The sequence below is a fragment of the Lissotriton helveticus genome, chromosome 11, assembly GCF_964261635.1.
Source record: "Lissotriton helveticus chromosome 11, aLisHel1.1, whole genome shotgun sequence".
Taxonomy (NCBI): Eukaryota; Metazoa; Chordata; class Amphibia; order Caudata; family Salamandridae; genus Lissotriton; species Lissotriton helveticus.
In genome coordinates, this window is record NC_136072.1 from 891,402,613 (window position 1) to 891,417,260 (window position 14,648).

Genomic DNA, 14,648 nt, shown 5'->3' on the forward strand with positions numbered 1-14,648 from the left:
TTACTTGCGTTTGCTTAGTTTTACTTTGTATTTTAGCATTCTTATAAAATAATTCTTTTCTTTCTTCATTTTATTTTGTCATGTTAAAGAAGGGAGATATGTGATGATCTGTATATTATGTCATGTGCCTGTAACTTTAATAGTTTGGAGTTTATGTGTATGAGGATTCTTAGAATGTATAATTGCCTGGATTGTCAGTTAAGCTGGGACCGTTTGTGGCTGAGGTAAATAAAACCTACATGCTTGATTACACATTGGAAAATCATCTTTATTTATATGTGGTAAACACCACAGTATTCTCCTTCAAGGATTGTAAGTGGAACGAATCGCATGCAGATGTGTACGGGTATGGGGAAGGGCTTTCTCCATTGCTAAAATGTTTTCACCATGGAGAGAAAAAAATGGGCACAGGGACATGAGGCACACAGGAGGAATAGGGGACCGTGTGAAATGTCACCTCACATTACAAGAAGTATGTCTCGAAATCTGTATGTGTGTGCAATTTTCCAAGCGTAGTACCGGAAACATTTGTGACATCTCAAAGAGAATAAGTCTGCACCTGTACATAGGTGTACTTCATCAAGGTCAGATTTACTATTTGTTTTGTGACTACTTGTTTTGTGAACAGGTCCTCATACAGCTGTAATGTCAGAAGGTAAGAGGTTCCAAAATATTACATCACAAAGTACAGGATACAGTTTTCTTCATACAACAGACCTCTGATGGATTATTTATTGTATTTTGATTGCGGTACAACCCATGACTTTCTGAGTTTTCAGCCAACATGTTTCGCCCCTTCTTTTCCAGAGTACGAGAAACAAACCGCATCAGTGGAGGAGGAGGAGCTAGAAGCAGACTTTTAACCTGCTGACCTCTGTAGTTAATCAACGAAGGCGTTCACGCTACCAAAAGTAGATTACCTGCCAGGATATTCTTTACACTCTGAGCCCATTAAGTTCAGGGCCACCCAATTGTTATCCACTTTACCAAGGTTTTCATTTACCTTGCCGACTCACAATTGCCTCCTATGCTACTATACAATGGAGTCACATTAATGTGTTCTTTTGGCTTTTGGGTCTTCGACAAAGCTCGCTTTTTTCTGAGCACTCAAAATGATTTCCTGGAATTATTAGCCCACAATACCCCTATGGAGGAAGATGCTTAGCTAGCACATCAAGAAAGTAATGTTAGCTAAATTAGCTTTTTGGCCAATGAATGGGCACATTCTGCTTTAAAAATCAACACGTGGACTCATTTTAAAAGCAAGTATCATTGGGGAGGACACTTCCCTGTAACATTCAGGGTGAATATACATGTCCGACCATTTTCAAAGTTCACCAGCTGTCAAAATCAAAGGATTTTACCACAAAATTAAGGAATTGGTACACGGGGCAGATGATGTACATTTCTACTGCATTAGATTCACATTTCAGCTTTGAGGGTGTACAGGGCAAGTCCAAATAGGTCAGATTAACAGGATTTGCTCACAACAATTTGCATATAATAAACGTAACTATGAATCAATGACATAGTCCGTGATTATCCTAAAAATCCATTATGGATGGAATTTTGATTACGCTTACACTTTTGAGTAAGTGTACTTGTTTTCTGTATTCACAAACTGCAATTTTGTACTAATTTCCGCGTTTGTAGTAAGTCCAGCAACTACACAAGGCCAACCACTGGTGCTGCAACACTCTCTCAAAGGAAATAATGGAGGTAGAGAATTCAAACAACCATACAGGTAATAATGTTGACTTAAATGACATTATTTTAAATAGTTACGGCTATAAATAAATATAAATTAAGTTACAATTTATATAAAAATAGTAAATATGTATTATTTAAATATAATCGAATTAAAAAACAAATATGCACTATTTTAATAGATTTTAACATTAATTTGTATTTATTTATATGTTTAACTATTTAAAAATAATGTACTTAAATACCTTAATTTAATGCAACATTATTTCCTACAGAGTTTTACTTTAAGACCCTAAATCCATTTTTTATTAATACCCAATTAATAATACAATTGCCCAACTCTTAGTACTAGATCCCTTATATTGTGCTTATTTTGAATATTTTAATAAAACCACGCATTATAATTGGAATAGTTTAAATTAATCCAAATAATTGCTATCAATCAATCAAAGCTATTTGTAGAGCACGTGGCTGCCTCAAACCGAGGCACCCCAGCGACAAAAGCAGATTAACGAACAGACTCAGCCACCATTATCTATACTTGATCAAAGAGTCAGGTATTTAAATACCTGATGAAACCAAATTCCGACTCTGCCACATGCAGATGGATAGGAGGGTGTTCCAAAGCTTAGCAGTCACAATATACCATACATGTATGTTAATTAATACAGAAGTATAATTACGCTTTACCATCTATAACTCCTAGATTCTTTACATCCAGCTCTTAAAAACATACTTTAATCAAAAGTGCATTGTAATTTAAATAAAAGTAAACTGATTTAAATAATTAATACACAAGTATTTGAATGAATACCAAAGTATTAATGCACTTCTCCACCTATTACCTCTAGATCCCTTACATACAAAATTATTTTGCAAATGTAAAACAAATATGCAATGCAAGTAAGAATTTTTTTAATGTATTTTCAAAACTTAAAAAAAAGAATTAAAATGATTTTGATCCTAATTATTTCACAATAATACAATAGCATATAGTTACCTATACATATCATTATGCACATTACAGTCATGCGGGGTAACAAATATGCATTGCAATTAAGAAAAATTTATATTTATGTTCAAAACTTTTAAAATAAAAAAAAAATATATTTTTTTTTAAGGAGTTTTATATAGCGCGACCTAGACCCGAAGGTATCCAATCGCTTTACATGAGAACCAGCTACGTTACGGACGGACACATTCATTTTTGTTAGGCACGGGGAGATTAAGTGATTTGCCCAGAATCACAGAATGTTGGGCGTCCCTGCAGAGACTCGAACCGGGTTTCCCAGCTCTGAGATCGACCGCACTAGACGTTAGGCGACATCCTCTCTGACTTTATCCTAATTATTGCACAATAATGCCATAGCATATACTTACCTATATTCATCATCATGCATCATAAAGTCATGCATGCATGGTAAAGACCAGCGTTGAAAGGCGCTTTGTGGTAAAGACTGCATGGTAAAAGCTATTCCCAGATTATTACCCATCCAATGCAGTGGCTCAATTTTGCTTTCCAATGAGAGCCACTAGACTGGTGGTTCATATGAATACACCAGCCTTGGAACTTGGCTACTGGTCCAAAAACTGTTCTTCTGGACAGTTAAAGTCCAGTAAGATGGATGCTTTCCAAACTAATCTACACCATCAATGTCTCACAACTGTCAAAATGAACCCCACTGTGAAATCCGTGTTGAGCTCCTAGCTATCCTTGAGGTTTGTCCTGAATATCCGAGGACCTTATTATTTCGGTGAATAAAACTGCTCCATTTTTTATCTTCTTCTGTGTCGTGTCTATAAGAAGAGGCTCATAAACAAAGTTAAATGTTGTCCAACAATTGATCATACTTTTTACAATCCATAATGCCTTGGCATTAAAACTCAACAGAAAAGGATAAAACTGCAATCCCCTGCCAGCAGCGGGAAAACGCTATTTAATTTCAGCACCCTCTGGAAATGAATGACCTACTGTACCTTAGAGACCAAGGGAAACAAGTTCTATAATTTGGGATCGAGTTTTCGGAGAGCTCCATCCCACAATGAGCCGGCTTGAAACACTGAACTTGTTACCCTCAAGCACAACTTGCAAACTCATGTCAAAGGACATTTGGGGTTCAACAACTTCCTCAAGGAAGCTGATGCAGTGTCATAATAGGCGCGATTTTCCAGGTGCCAGTGGCGAGACGCCTAGCATCCATCACACAGTCAAATTCGTGAGACATATTAAACCAGTTTGACTACCAATTTGTTCCATATTCTGAACACTAGCAATTAAAGATCCATGAAGGCAAAAGCATTACCATGATCCATTTGTAAATAGACACAGATACCAATGATTGTAGAGTGCATCTCAAACAGAATTAAGGGTAGGATCTTGGGTAGGTAATGGAGGTGTGAATAGCAGGTATTTTAGCAAAAATGACACCCCTATCCTTGACCATGCAAACCAGAGAGGGCAACGGACTTAAGTGTTGTGACCATAGCTTGCTGGTGCAGCAGAACTTACTCTCTCTCAATGAAAGATCCTCTGTTCTGGAATTACTCATTTTCGGGCCTTTGGCTCCCCTGCAGTTATGAATGTCAGTCAAACTCTTTGCCATGCAACTCATGGTGTGAGAGGGGAGTTCATCAAGTCTCAGTAGAAAATGCATGTTGTCTGCGTAGGTAACCATACTGGAGCCGAAAGAAAGGATTGATTGCCCTAGGTACTTCCACTTAAAAGTTAAGAAAATGGAAATTCACAGACTTTGCAGCTTGGGGGTGACATACCAAATTTTAGTCACTGAGGAATCCAATCCATTACAGGGTAGGACCTGCAAGTCCTGCTGGGCAAATACATTTTGGTAAAATAAAGCATTAAACCATAATCAGTGCAGTGGACACTACAAGAAGTACTAGCCCAGCCGCTACCTTGTGGCCGGAAGTGGCATGCAGACAACCTAGTGTGGCAATCAAGACAGATTAAAAGTCGTGGCTAGTGCAAAATATGGCTTCCAACCAATCTAAGAGTGTTTGCTTCCCTAGAAAGCAAAGAAAAATATGGCCTCATGTTGTTTCCTGATTTTGTTTAAAAATCCAAGCCAGCCTTTCTCAGAAGAGGTGTTACAAAGTCCTGTTACACAAGGAAGCAACAACATCTGTCTTGAGCAACAGGTAGATGATGAAGCTGAGATAACTGTAGGAACCATATCCAGCAGGGCCCATATCGGGCAGGATTTCTCAAGCTAGTGAGATTTCAGGACCGCAAAGGCACTGCTGACAATGCATATGCTAAGCTCTGCAAGAATACCGCCTGGAGAAATACCTACACCGCACCTTGCATTTTTTCTCTGGGGAAATGTTACCGCTCAACTGCAAGTTGTAGAGGTCAAAATAAGGGATACCAGGTGGATTTGAAAACATTAGATTCGATGTTAACACATTCTTTCTCAACTCTTTTCACCACTTAAATGTAGTCACGTATAATCATAAAGTTGGAGACAGCCCTTCTCTGACTCTGAATAAAACTCGCTCCATTTGCAATGGATAACCATGTCAGGTTATCCATTATCACGTCAGCAGGAATAGAACATGATTACATTTATGCTGGAACAACAAAGTCGAATTGAACCAGGACGCGGTCTGACCATGACACAGATCAGGAAGATGTGTTGGAGAGGGATGCTGGGCTAGCCAATATCTGGCCATGAATGTAACCTGCCTCATATCAATGAGTCTGGACCTATTGTAAAGCACGTTGCTTCCCGGTTTTCAATAAGCCTACCTAAATTAGGAGCCGAGCAACAGAACAGGTCGTTAGCATAGAAATTCAAGGCTCTGAAGCCAATGGCCAGGGAAGTGAGGTTAGGCTGCACAGATCAATAAAGCTTTCCAAGAAGAATTGACTTTAGGCTGCCACACAGTCAGTTAAGATATTTGATTAGACCACGTCTAGCTGACATGTACAAACCAGTGTTACAAGAAGTTGATGGTCAGAGAGAGGCACTCACTGCATTGTTAAATGTGACTGCTGCCACGCAATCCTGCCTGCTGGACCTATCACAATTCAGCCTTTCAAAACACTGCAGAATCGTAGCTTCAGTTGTGGGTTAGAAGAACGCAATAGACGTTTCAGTAACAAAAAATGCATCTGTCTTGTGTGCTTCTGCCGGGAACAGAATTTAAGGCAGGGAAAATAATAGGCCACTGATGGTTGGTGGATGCCCTTCTTTATCTTCCAGGTTTTCAAACAGGTTGACAGGCCCTTTGGGTGATCCCCAAAGCCTCCACTTGTGCCTCAACTTTGGTACAAGTACAATTGCAATATTTTTACAAGACCACTCTAAAACAGCAAAGTAGTAAAGTGACAGGATCATGTGCTAAAAACAGCATGTGGTGGCTGCCCCGCCGACTACGAGTGGATTAATGCAGATTCCCTGTGATGCTCCACACATCCCCTCTGTGGCCATGCAGAGACAGTGCTCATGTGCCTGAGATGAGGTGGACAGAGATAGAAACCATTACCAAAGACCCCAGAGGAGGCGATACAGAAACAATTCAGAGAAGAAGCATCTTTGATAATGCGTTTTGATACCACTATGACTGGTCTCAACGAGATTCAAGAAATTCAGAATATTTGAATATTCTTGCCCCTTTTGAGGTGCCAGTAACTCACTTATTCATAACGTAAGCCTTTGCTGAATGACTTGCTTATCAGTTTTCCTACTATTTTTACCAAAATACTTTTGATTTACATCCCATTTTGATGTGCAACTTGGATGACACTTTTTTTTAACTTCCCTTGAGACAGACACGTGTTCGTACTTTACTTATTTATGATTTTTATTTCACTCAATGTAATTTTTACTCTTTTTTATTTTTCCTCGGAAGACGCTGTGGACCATTTCACTCCTTGCCACAAAGAGCAACTGATTAGTTCATCACTGAGTGCACATGAGGATAAACGCCCTAGCAGCTTACTGAACACGCTACAACAATCCAAAAAGTAAGACTTCTTCCCCCCAATTGGCCTTACCCACCTTTGCCAACTGCCTCTGCCTCTGTTTTCCTTTTACAGAGGCCAGATGGTTGTAATATTTGAGGTGCTTAATGAACAAACACTGCATCCCCACCCCCACTCCCGAAAAGCAGGTACAATGAGTCACACAAAACTTTCCTTCATAGGTTTCATGAGACAAATATGTTCTTTTGCAGCAAAGTTTGATCGACTTTCCTAATATCCTCAGTTTAGGCACTCGATGAGCACAAAGAGAAAGGTATGCCTTTTATATTAGCCATCACATTTACTATATCCTAGAATAAAAATTCTAAATATGTTTAGCCCACCTACTCCATTTTGTTTTTTATATGGACTCCCCAGTTCCCAGTACTGCGGGAACCCCAGAATCAGTGGGGTCGAAAAGCATTGACACTTGCCCAGGAATGAGAAGGGCCTTATGTAATACTTGCTTCTATTGGATGGTCTCATGCATAAAACGTATCATATCAGACAAAGGTAACCACTGCCATACTTATAACAAAATAATTGCTGGCCCAACTTCCACTGGACATGTACCAATACAAGATGACATTGAAGTCACATGTATATAATGTGCAGTACTTTGGACAATTTTGGAACTTGCATTTTATGTTTCTCTTCTGTTTTTTTGTGGTTAAAAAGGTAATCAAGCCTCTAATTGTTACACTGATACATACTCTCTGGTGGCAGGGCATTTACACATTTCATTTTATATTTGACATGGATGTCCTTTACTAAAAATAATGTTCTTCCGTGTCTGATTATCAGATTATATGAACGGATTTATTATTCTATAATGAAGTAATAACTAATTTGATCTGTACAATACAATATAAATACTTTTTCATGCAAAGTGCTCTATTTTTGTGACAAATATCTGAACTTCCATTGGCATCACTGTTATTAATAAGAAGCTTTTATGTAGCACTTGATAACACATCTACCATTTCAAAGCACTACGAGTAAACAGTCAGCCTTAAAGGGGAGGCAAACCGGTGACCTACTGATCATAGAAGCAGACAAAGTGGAACCTACTGAGCTATCCTGTTGGCCAGCCTCTAGGCAGTTAGGTTCCCTGCATATTTTGTAGAATTTTGCACTGAAACTATACCTGTCTGGTGCTTTACATCCGTGTGTGCCCTTGATAGTCATCTTGACCAGGGTCTCCAAATTATCCCTGTGGCTCTGATTTAATTCAGGAATGTTCAGTCCCACCGGACACTCTGAGACATTACCTCTATTCTAAGAGAAAGCCAATAAAACTGGAAGGGACATTTACAATGTGCTAATTATTTTTCATCCTGTGGTTTCCAATTCAGCATGTGCTTTAAGGCTGTTTTGCCACATCAGGATTTTCCTCCAGGACACAAAGTCAGTCCCACAAACCCCATGCATACTGGGGTCACCCCCTTTTAAGTTACTGCGCCAATCATTATCTCCCCCTACTTGAAGCCTTAAGGCCTTTCCATAATGGTTATAGTTATCCTCAAAAGAGACTCGAACATGTGTTTGAGAATGATTTTACTACATACCTAGTATACAAATCCATTCCTACTCATCCAAGCTCTAGGCTTAGTAAGGTCATGTTATTGTTGTATCAGAGTATTTCAAATATTCCCAGAATGCACTTGGCAACAGGGGCATACGCGCAAATAGTCCAAGAGGACAAGAAAGGTAAATCAACCCGTTGCTCCCCCTGTATTCTACGGACATAGCCTCTTGGGCGGACATTGGAAACATCAAGGATTATTAGCAGGAGTCTCCTTCCGTCTGTTGGCAATTTCATCTAGGCTATCAAGTTTAGGAATCCTCACCATATAAAAAACTCTACCAGCAATGACGTGACCACAGGTCTCTTCCCAAATTCCCCACTGACCATGGTTCAGGCAGTGAACTGGCATTATGAATCCGTGCATAGGTTGCTAATTAATGGACATATATCGCCCCTCTTTACTCCTTATAACTACCTTCAGTGAGAATTGTCAACCTGAATCTTGTGTTAAGTTGATCCTTCTTACTTATTGCAACATAGATACAGCCTGAAAACTACTCTTGCCAAACCCTACTTACGCCTGGCTCAAACATCATAGAATAAGATCTCAATGTCTTAGTCCCAACAAATATCTAGAGTGGTTTGAAAAGTATACATTATCACATTTTAATGAGTGTGAATTTATCGGAATACCTTGTTCCCTTCATTCATCATCCAGCCATAGCTTTTGACTCCGAAGACGGCCACAGTAGGGGAGACATCTAGACATGTGACGGGATGCCCATACACGGAATGGAGGACCTGGCTCGGCTGCCCACTCCTCAGCAAGTACACCTCTTCCTCAGCAGCTGCCACACTGACAGGAATGCCACCAGTGTCAGGAACAAGATGAAGAAAGTTCACCTAAAAAACAAAAAGTGCACAACAGCAATAATTGAATTTATGTTGCCTCATGTCTGTAAGCAACCCAAAGCACTGTTCAAACCATTCACACGAGCATACATGAAAATATTGTCAAAAGAAAAATTTGAAATTATCTTAACAAAATACTGACTAAATGGATACAATATTTCTCAAATTCAACTATACACCAGCTCCCTAGCATAGCCGAGTACAAAAATACAGAATGATAATAGCATAAAATATTATTCGGAAATAGAAACTTTTCACATATGGAACCACTTTGGAGTAGAGTCCTGGGCAAAAGTGCTTTCAGAAAAGAAGTGAGCCGGGGAGGTGAAAAAATGGCGAGGGTGAGAAGTTTGGTGGGCAGACTTGGACAGAAAGGGCCTTGAACAGCAACTCGGGAAACATTTCTACCTATTGTTAATTTAGCCTTCAATAACTTAATTATTGACTATGTTGCATGATAGACAAAAGGCTTGAAAGAGGCAAAACAGGCTGATGAATGCTCCTCCAGCTCTGGGATAATAATGCCTTGGAAGTAAAAGGCTCTATGACTGGGCTTATGTGTGTACCTGGAAGCAGAGCATAACCAGATGGATGCGTGAAATGAGTAACGAACCTCCATATGAGCAGGGCATCCACATATTTGGGCATGAATGGGTCTAAAGCAGCTGCTGCACTGGGCCTAAGCCGTTTCCTTGGCTTTGGCTGTGTTTATGTTTGGTGCCTCAGGCAGGGCTGGTTTGTAAATATAAAAGATTATGCAATGATCAGTGGACCTCTTCAGAGGGGGCTATGTCCACTGTCCAAATCCATAGAATTTAGGTGATGCCAATGATCATAAAATATTGGAAGAGGAATTGCTTGGCAGCTTGGAATTATCTAATTAGGGTGTTAAATGTTTGTTCATTTCTGGTCAACGCGCTGGAAGCTGTACGGACAATAATGCTCTCTTTTCAGACTGAGCGCTGGTTTTTGTGCTGTTTTCAGAAACTCATTCTAGCCCATAAAGTATTAGTACCTGCAGAAATATCACATTAGATGCAACCAATGGTACAGATTTAATTAAGAGTGTCTAGGATAAATAAAGCTATACACTGGGTAAAAGACCAAAATGGGTATGGTGAACACTGTAGGCTAATGTCTGATGGGTTACTACTATCTGCTACAAAGTACAATAAAAGAGTTACATAGATTCAAACAATCAACACAGATGTTACCTATAGTACTCCCCAGTCAGCCACTTGGGCAGTATTTTACGGTGAGGAATCTGTGGTTAGATAGAATATCCACCTGAAGAGAGTTACCAAAGGTAAGCAACCTATTCTTTTGATGGATATCTCTAACTGCAGACTTCTCCTCTTCTAGATTTCAAAGCGGGACCTCTGCAATGTGGATGGTTTGTGGAGTGGGCTCAGATCAAAAAATCCTGCAGGACACAACGGTAGAAATGTTCTTACTTTCAGGCCTGGTTGTCAAGGCAGGAATGTTCTGTGAATGCGTGCCCTGGTGCTCACGTTGCAGCATGGTAGACATCAGGAACAGGCACACCATGTGCCAATGCAGTAGTAGAAGTCTTGGCTCTTGTGGAATGAGCCCTCAGACCTTCTGGAGGCTGCTTCTTGAGCAACCGGTCGGAATGCAGAGGTCTATCCACCTCAAAAGGGTCCCCTTTCTTCACCTCAGAGAACCCCACAAAACGCTGATCATCTAAACAATGATCCATGGAATGAACAATGTGACATCTTAAAACCCTCTTAAGGTCCAACTGTTGGAGCCTCTCCTCCTCTTTTGAGGGGTGAAGAATGCTGGTAGGATGATGTGTTGCCCAAAGTGCATTAGAGACACAATGCTAGGCAAGGAGGCCGACGATTCCTTAGCGCCAATTTGGCTGGGAAAAAGGTGGTGTAGAGCGGCTGCACCGATAAAGCCTTACGATCATTCATGCGATGAGCTGAAGTGATGGCAATGTAGAACAGTCTTGAGAGTCAGAAAACGCAGCGAGCAGCTCTGCATTGGCTTGAGTGACGTACCTATGAGAAACATGAAGATCATTTTACGGTCCCACTGTGGCATCACAATCTTTTGGCAGGGAACATGCATGTTAAACCTTTAATAAATTGCATTAAAGTGATTTAAACAAGGACAGGTGGATCGGAAAACACAAAAACGACCAAAAAAACCTGACAAATAACCTTAAACAGTGCCCACTGTAAGTCCACACTAGGTCGAAGGCAAAACAAACAATAAAACATCCAGCAGTTTGGCCTGGAATTGTTCTATCTTGCGTACTCCACACCAGGCCACAAATTTGTCCCAGCACCCAGCATAAATTAACTTTGTAGGAGGTCACTTAGGGGCATAAGGATGTCCTCCACTTCAGGTATGATCTGCCACCCAGTCAATTGTCTCTGCTCAATCTCCATGCATGGAGAAACAGATTACGCAGGTTTTAGTGAAGGACCCTGTTATCCTCCGAAGCAGTAGCCAGTTCAGAGGGCAAATGGTCAAGCCAAGAAGTTCCTGGTACCACACTCTCCTGGCCCTATATGAAACCACTAAGATGATTTGGGCTCAGTTGTTCCTGATCTTTTTCAGAATTCTGGAAGGCAAGGCATGGTAGAATGAGTATAGAAGTTTCATGTTCCTATCCAACCTTAATACATCTTTTGGAGAGTCTCTTTGCGGAAATTCCAAAATGCAAATCTTTTGATACTGCACACTCTCGAAGGTGGTGAAAAGTTCTAGACAGGATCCTCTTCACTGCCAAAAGATGCTCTGTGCGACCTCAGAATGTAGATGCCATTAGTAATCTGCCTAACAGTGCTGTTTGCGGTCAGTAGCCTGGCTTTCATGGATCCTACCAGGTGGTAAACCATCAGGAAAATGCTGTGATATTCCAGGCAACTTTAGGTGCAGAGGCTCCTGGCACAGGACTAGCATCTTTTCTACACCCTACTTGTTGCAGTACCATGTGGCAGTAGAACTGTCAATAAGAATCTGCACTAGCCTCTCCTTGATGGTCGGCAGGAAGGCCTTTAACGCCAAATGAATGGCCTGCAACTTCAACTGAGTGACATGGAGTTGGGTTTCTGCCAGAGTCTTCAAATTTTCACCTCCCCCAATTGGCCTACTCAACCCACAAATGTCAGATATGGGTTTGGAAGCGAGAGGGGATGGGAAAATTACGGGCACTGCATCCACTACTGTAGACTGAGTGTGGACTCAGCTGAAATTTAAATGGCATTTACTAAGTTTCCATGGTGCAAGACCACTGAAACTTCAAATTCGATTGGGAAGCCAGCATTTGCAACCTGGCGTGGTTTACAAAGGGGATGCAGGGCCAAAAGGCCAAGAAGCTTGAGAGCTGCTCACACAAGGTCCAAGACCATGACTTGAATATTGGGATCCCAGCCCAAATGTTCTGGACTCATTGCAAAGAAAGGAAAACCCTGAACTGCACCGTACCCAGGACAGCTGCAATGACAGAACGAAAAGGAGCCCGGTGCAATTTGACTTGCTGATCATGAACTACAATGTCAGGAGGTTCCCTGTTGTCTTATGATGGTCTCTGACTGACTGTGCAGAGGCTGCTTTCAGCAGCCACAAACAGGTATCCCCAACCTCTGAAGATGAGCAGTGACCACCAGCATTACTTTCATGAATGCCCAAGGATCACTGGCATGGCTGAAGGGGAGCATTGCATACTGAAAATACTCCGGGCTTACTCTGAACCACAGGTAAACTCTGTGGGACAGCATCTGCAGGTCCAAGTACACAATCCTGTTACTTAGGTCTAGGGCAGACAGAATCTTGACCAGAGTGAGCATTTTGAGCGTGTCGTTCCGCAGGAAGGCATTCAGAGAACACAAATCTAAGGTGGGCTGAAGCACCCCATTTTTTTCGACACAAGGAAATAGCAACAGTAGCAGCCATCCCCTACTTCTGAATTCGTAATCTTGTCGATAGTCCATTTAAAAGCAAAACTCACACCTGGTGCAACAGAATTGACAGGAATCTGAGATATGCTCTGATGTAGGGATATAAAAGTCGGTGAAGAAGAAACAAAGGGTTGGGCTTGGCCATACTGAACAATTTGAAGGGTGTGATGGATCGCCACCATGGAAGTGCTGGATCCTGCCTCACATACGGTGATTGTGAGCCAATAATGGCAAGCTCAAAGGCTTGGTGGCTCGTACCGCCAGGGAAGTGGAATGGTTGGACTGATGCCCTTGGTGGCCTGCATGATGCCTGCCATATCCACGTACCTGGCCTCAGGAGGACTGGGGTGACTGCAGCAATGACAAGGTAGACTGGCACTGTCGATACAACAGCCCCCTAGGCTAGCCTCCAAAGTTCCAAAACTGGCGAGGAAAGTTTCTGGGAGGGGTTAAGAAAAATAACAGGGACTGTGCAGTGGCTCTAACTTCTTTAAAATGTTCCAAGGCAAAAAAGGCATTTCGCAAAACACACATGAGCAATCAACAGGCATATCCATGAAAGAAGCCTGTACGTCTCCAGAGAGTCCTGCGGAGCACATCCCCGTATGGTAGCAGAGCAACACACTGAAGCCGGCCTTCCTTCCTTCCTTGACTCAGCACTATCAAGGCCAGCACAAACCACGTAGCTGGCCCCATTTTTACCATACTGAAAAGTTTGAGCAAGTGAAGCCCTAAGGTCTTTTAGGGCTGCCAGACAGGTCGCGCTGGCTATGTCTCACAGTGAATTAGTATATCAGCCAAATAAACAGTTCGCATTGACGGATCTCAATACTAGGCTAGCTTCTCGGAGATAGACTGAGATTGAGACTGGGTATCCGTTATCAAGAAAGAAATGCTTGCATGTACTTGGAGAGTCAAGAAAATCAAACCGTACTTATGGGGTAGAATGTTTTGCTTGAGAACAGATCATAAACCATTGGTGGATATTCTCAAGGGTGTCAAGATAAAGAAAACAGCAAGATTGGCCAGGTTATCCATGAAGTTGTTGGAATTCAACTTTGAAGTGTCATGTTGCTGGAGGAGGAACTGCAAAGCAGACTGTTTATCTAGACTACCTATGAGTGATCAATCGGATTCTGTAGAAGAAGAAGAGGTAGAAGAGTGCATGATTATGTGTAGAAGACCACATTGTGTGCGAGAACATTGATGGGTAGTGTAAGGAGGTGGTCAGTGATAGTGACTTACAAGAAGTTATGGAGTTCATTTTGAAAGGTTGGCCTAAGGAAAAGACTGTGATGTCGAGTTTGCAACATTAATGGAAAATCACTGATGAGTTGTCCTTGGAAAGTGGCGTTTTATGCAGAGGAGACAAATGAGTTCCTCCTGCATGCTACAGACGAAGATTTATTGAAATGCGCATTGAGGGCAACTGCCACAAAAAGGCATGTGTGGTGTACATACTGGTGGCCAAGCATGGAACGTACATTCGTGTGGCAATGTTATCAGCATTTAGTTACATCATTTCCAGAACCTAGAGTGTCTTCTGTCTGGAAAATATATGGCAAAAATAGTCTATTGAGTA

At 41.3% G+C, this 14,648-nt stretch overlaps 1 protein-coding gene across 2 annotated transcripts in view; it reads right to left on the bottom strand.

The window, feature by feature from the left end:
• Positions 1 to 14,648, bottom strand: part of FBXW8 (F-box and WD repeat domain containing 8) — a 529,940-nt gene that overhangs the window by 183,076 nt on the left and 332,216 nt on the right. For both annotated transcript variants that reach the window (XR_013602517.1, XM_078667126.1), the window contains exon 7: positions 8,913 to 9,122. Coding sequence is in view for 1 of the 2 variants with exons in the window: in XM_078667126.1 (XP_078523252.1) it covers positions 8,913 to 9,122 (210 nt within the window). In the remaining variant the exon portion in view is untranslated. The remainder of the gene's footprint in view (positions 1 to 8,912; positions 9,123 to 14,648) is intronic.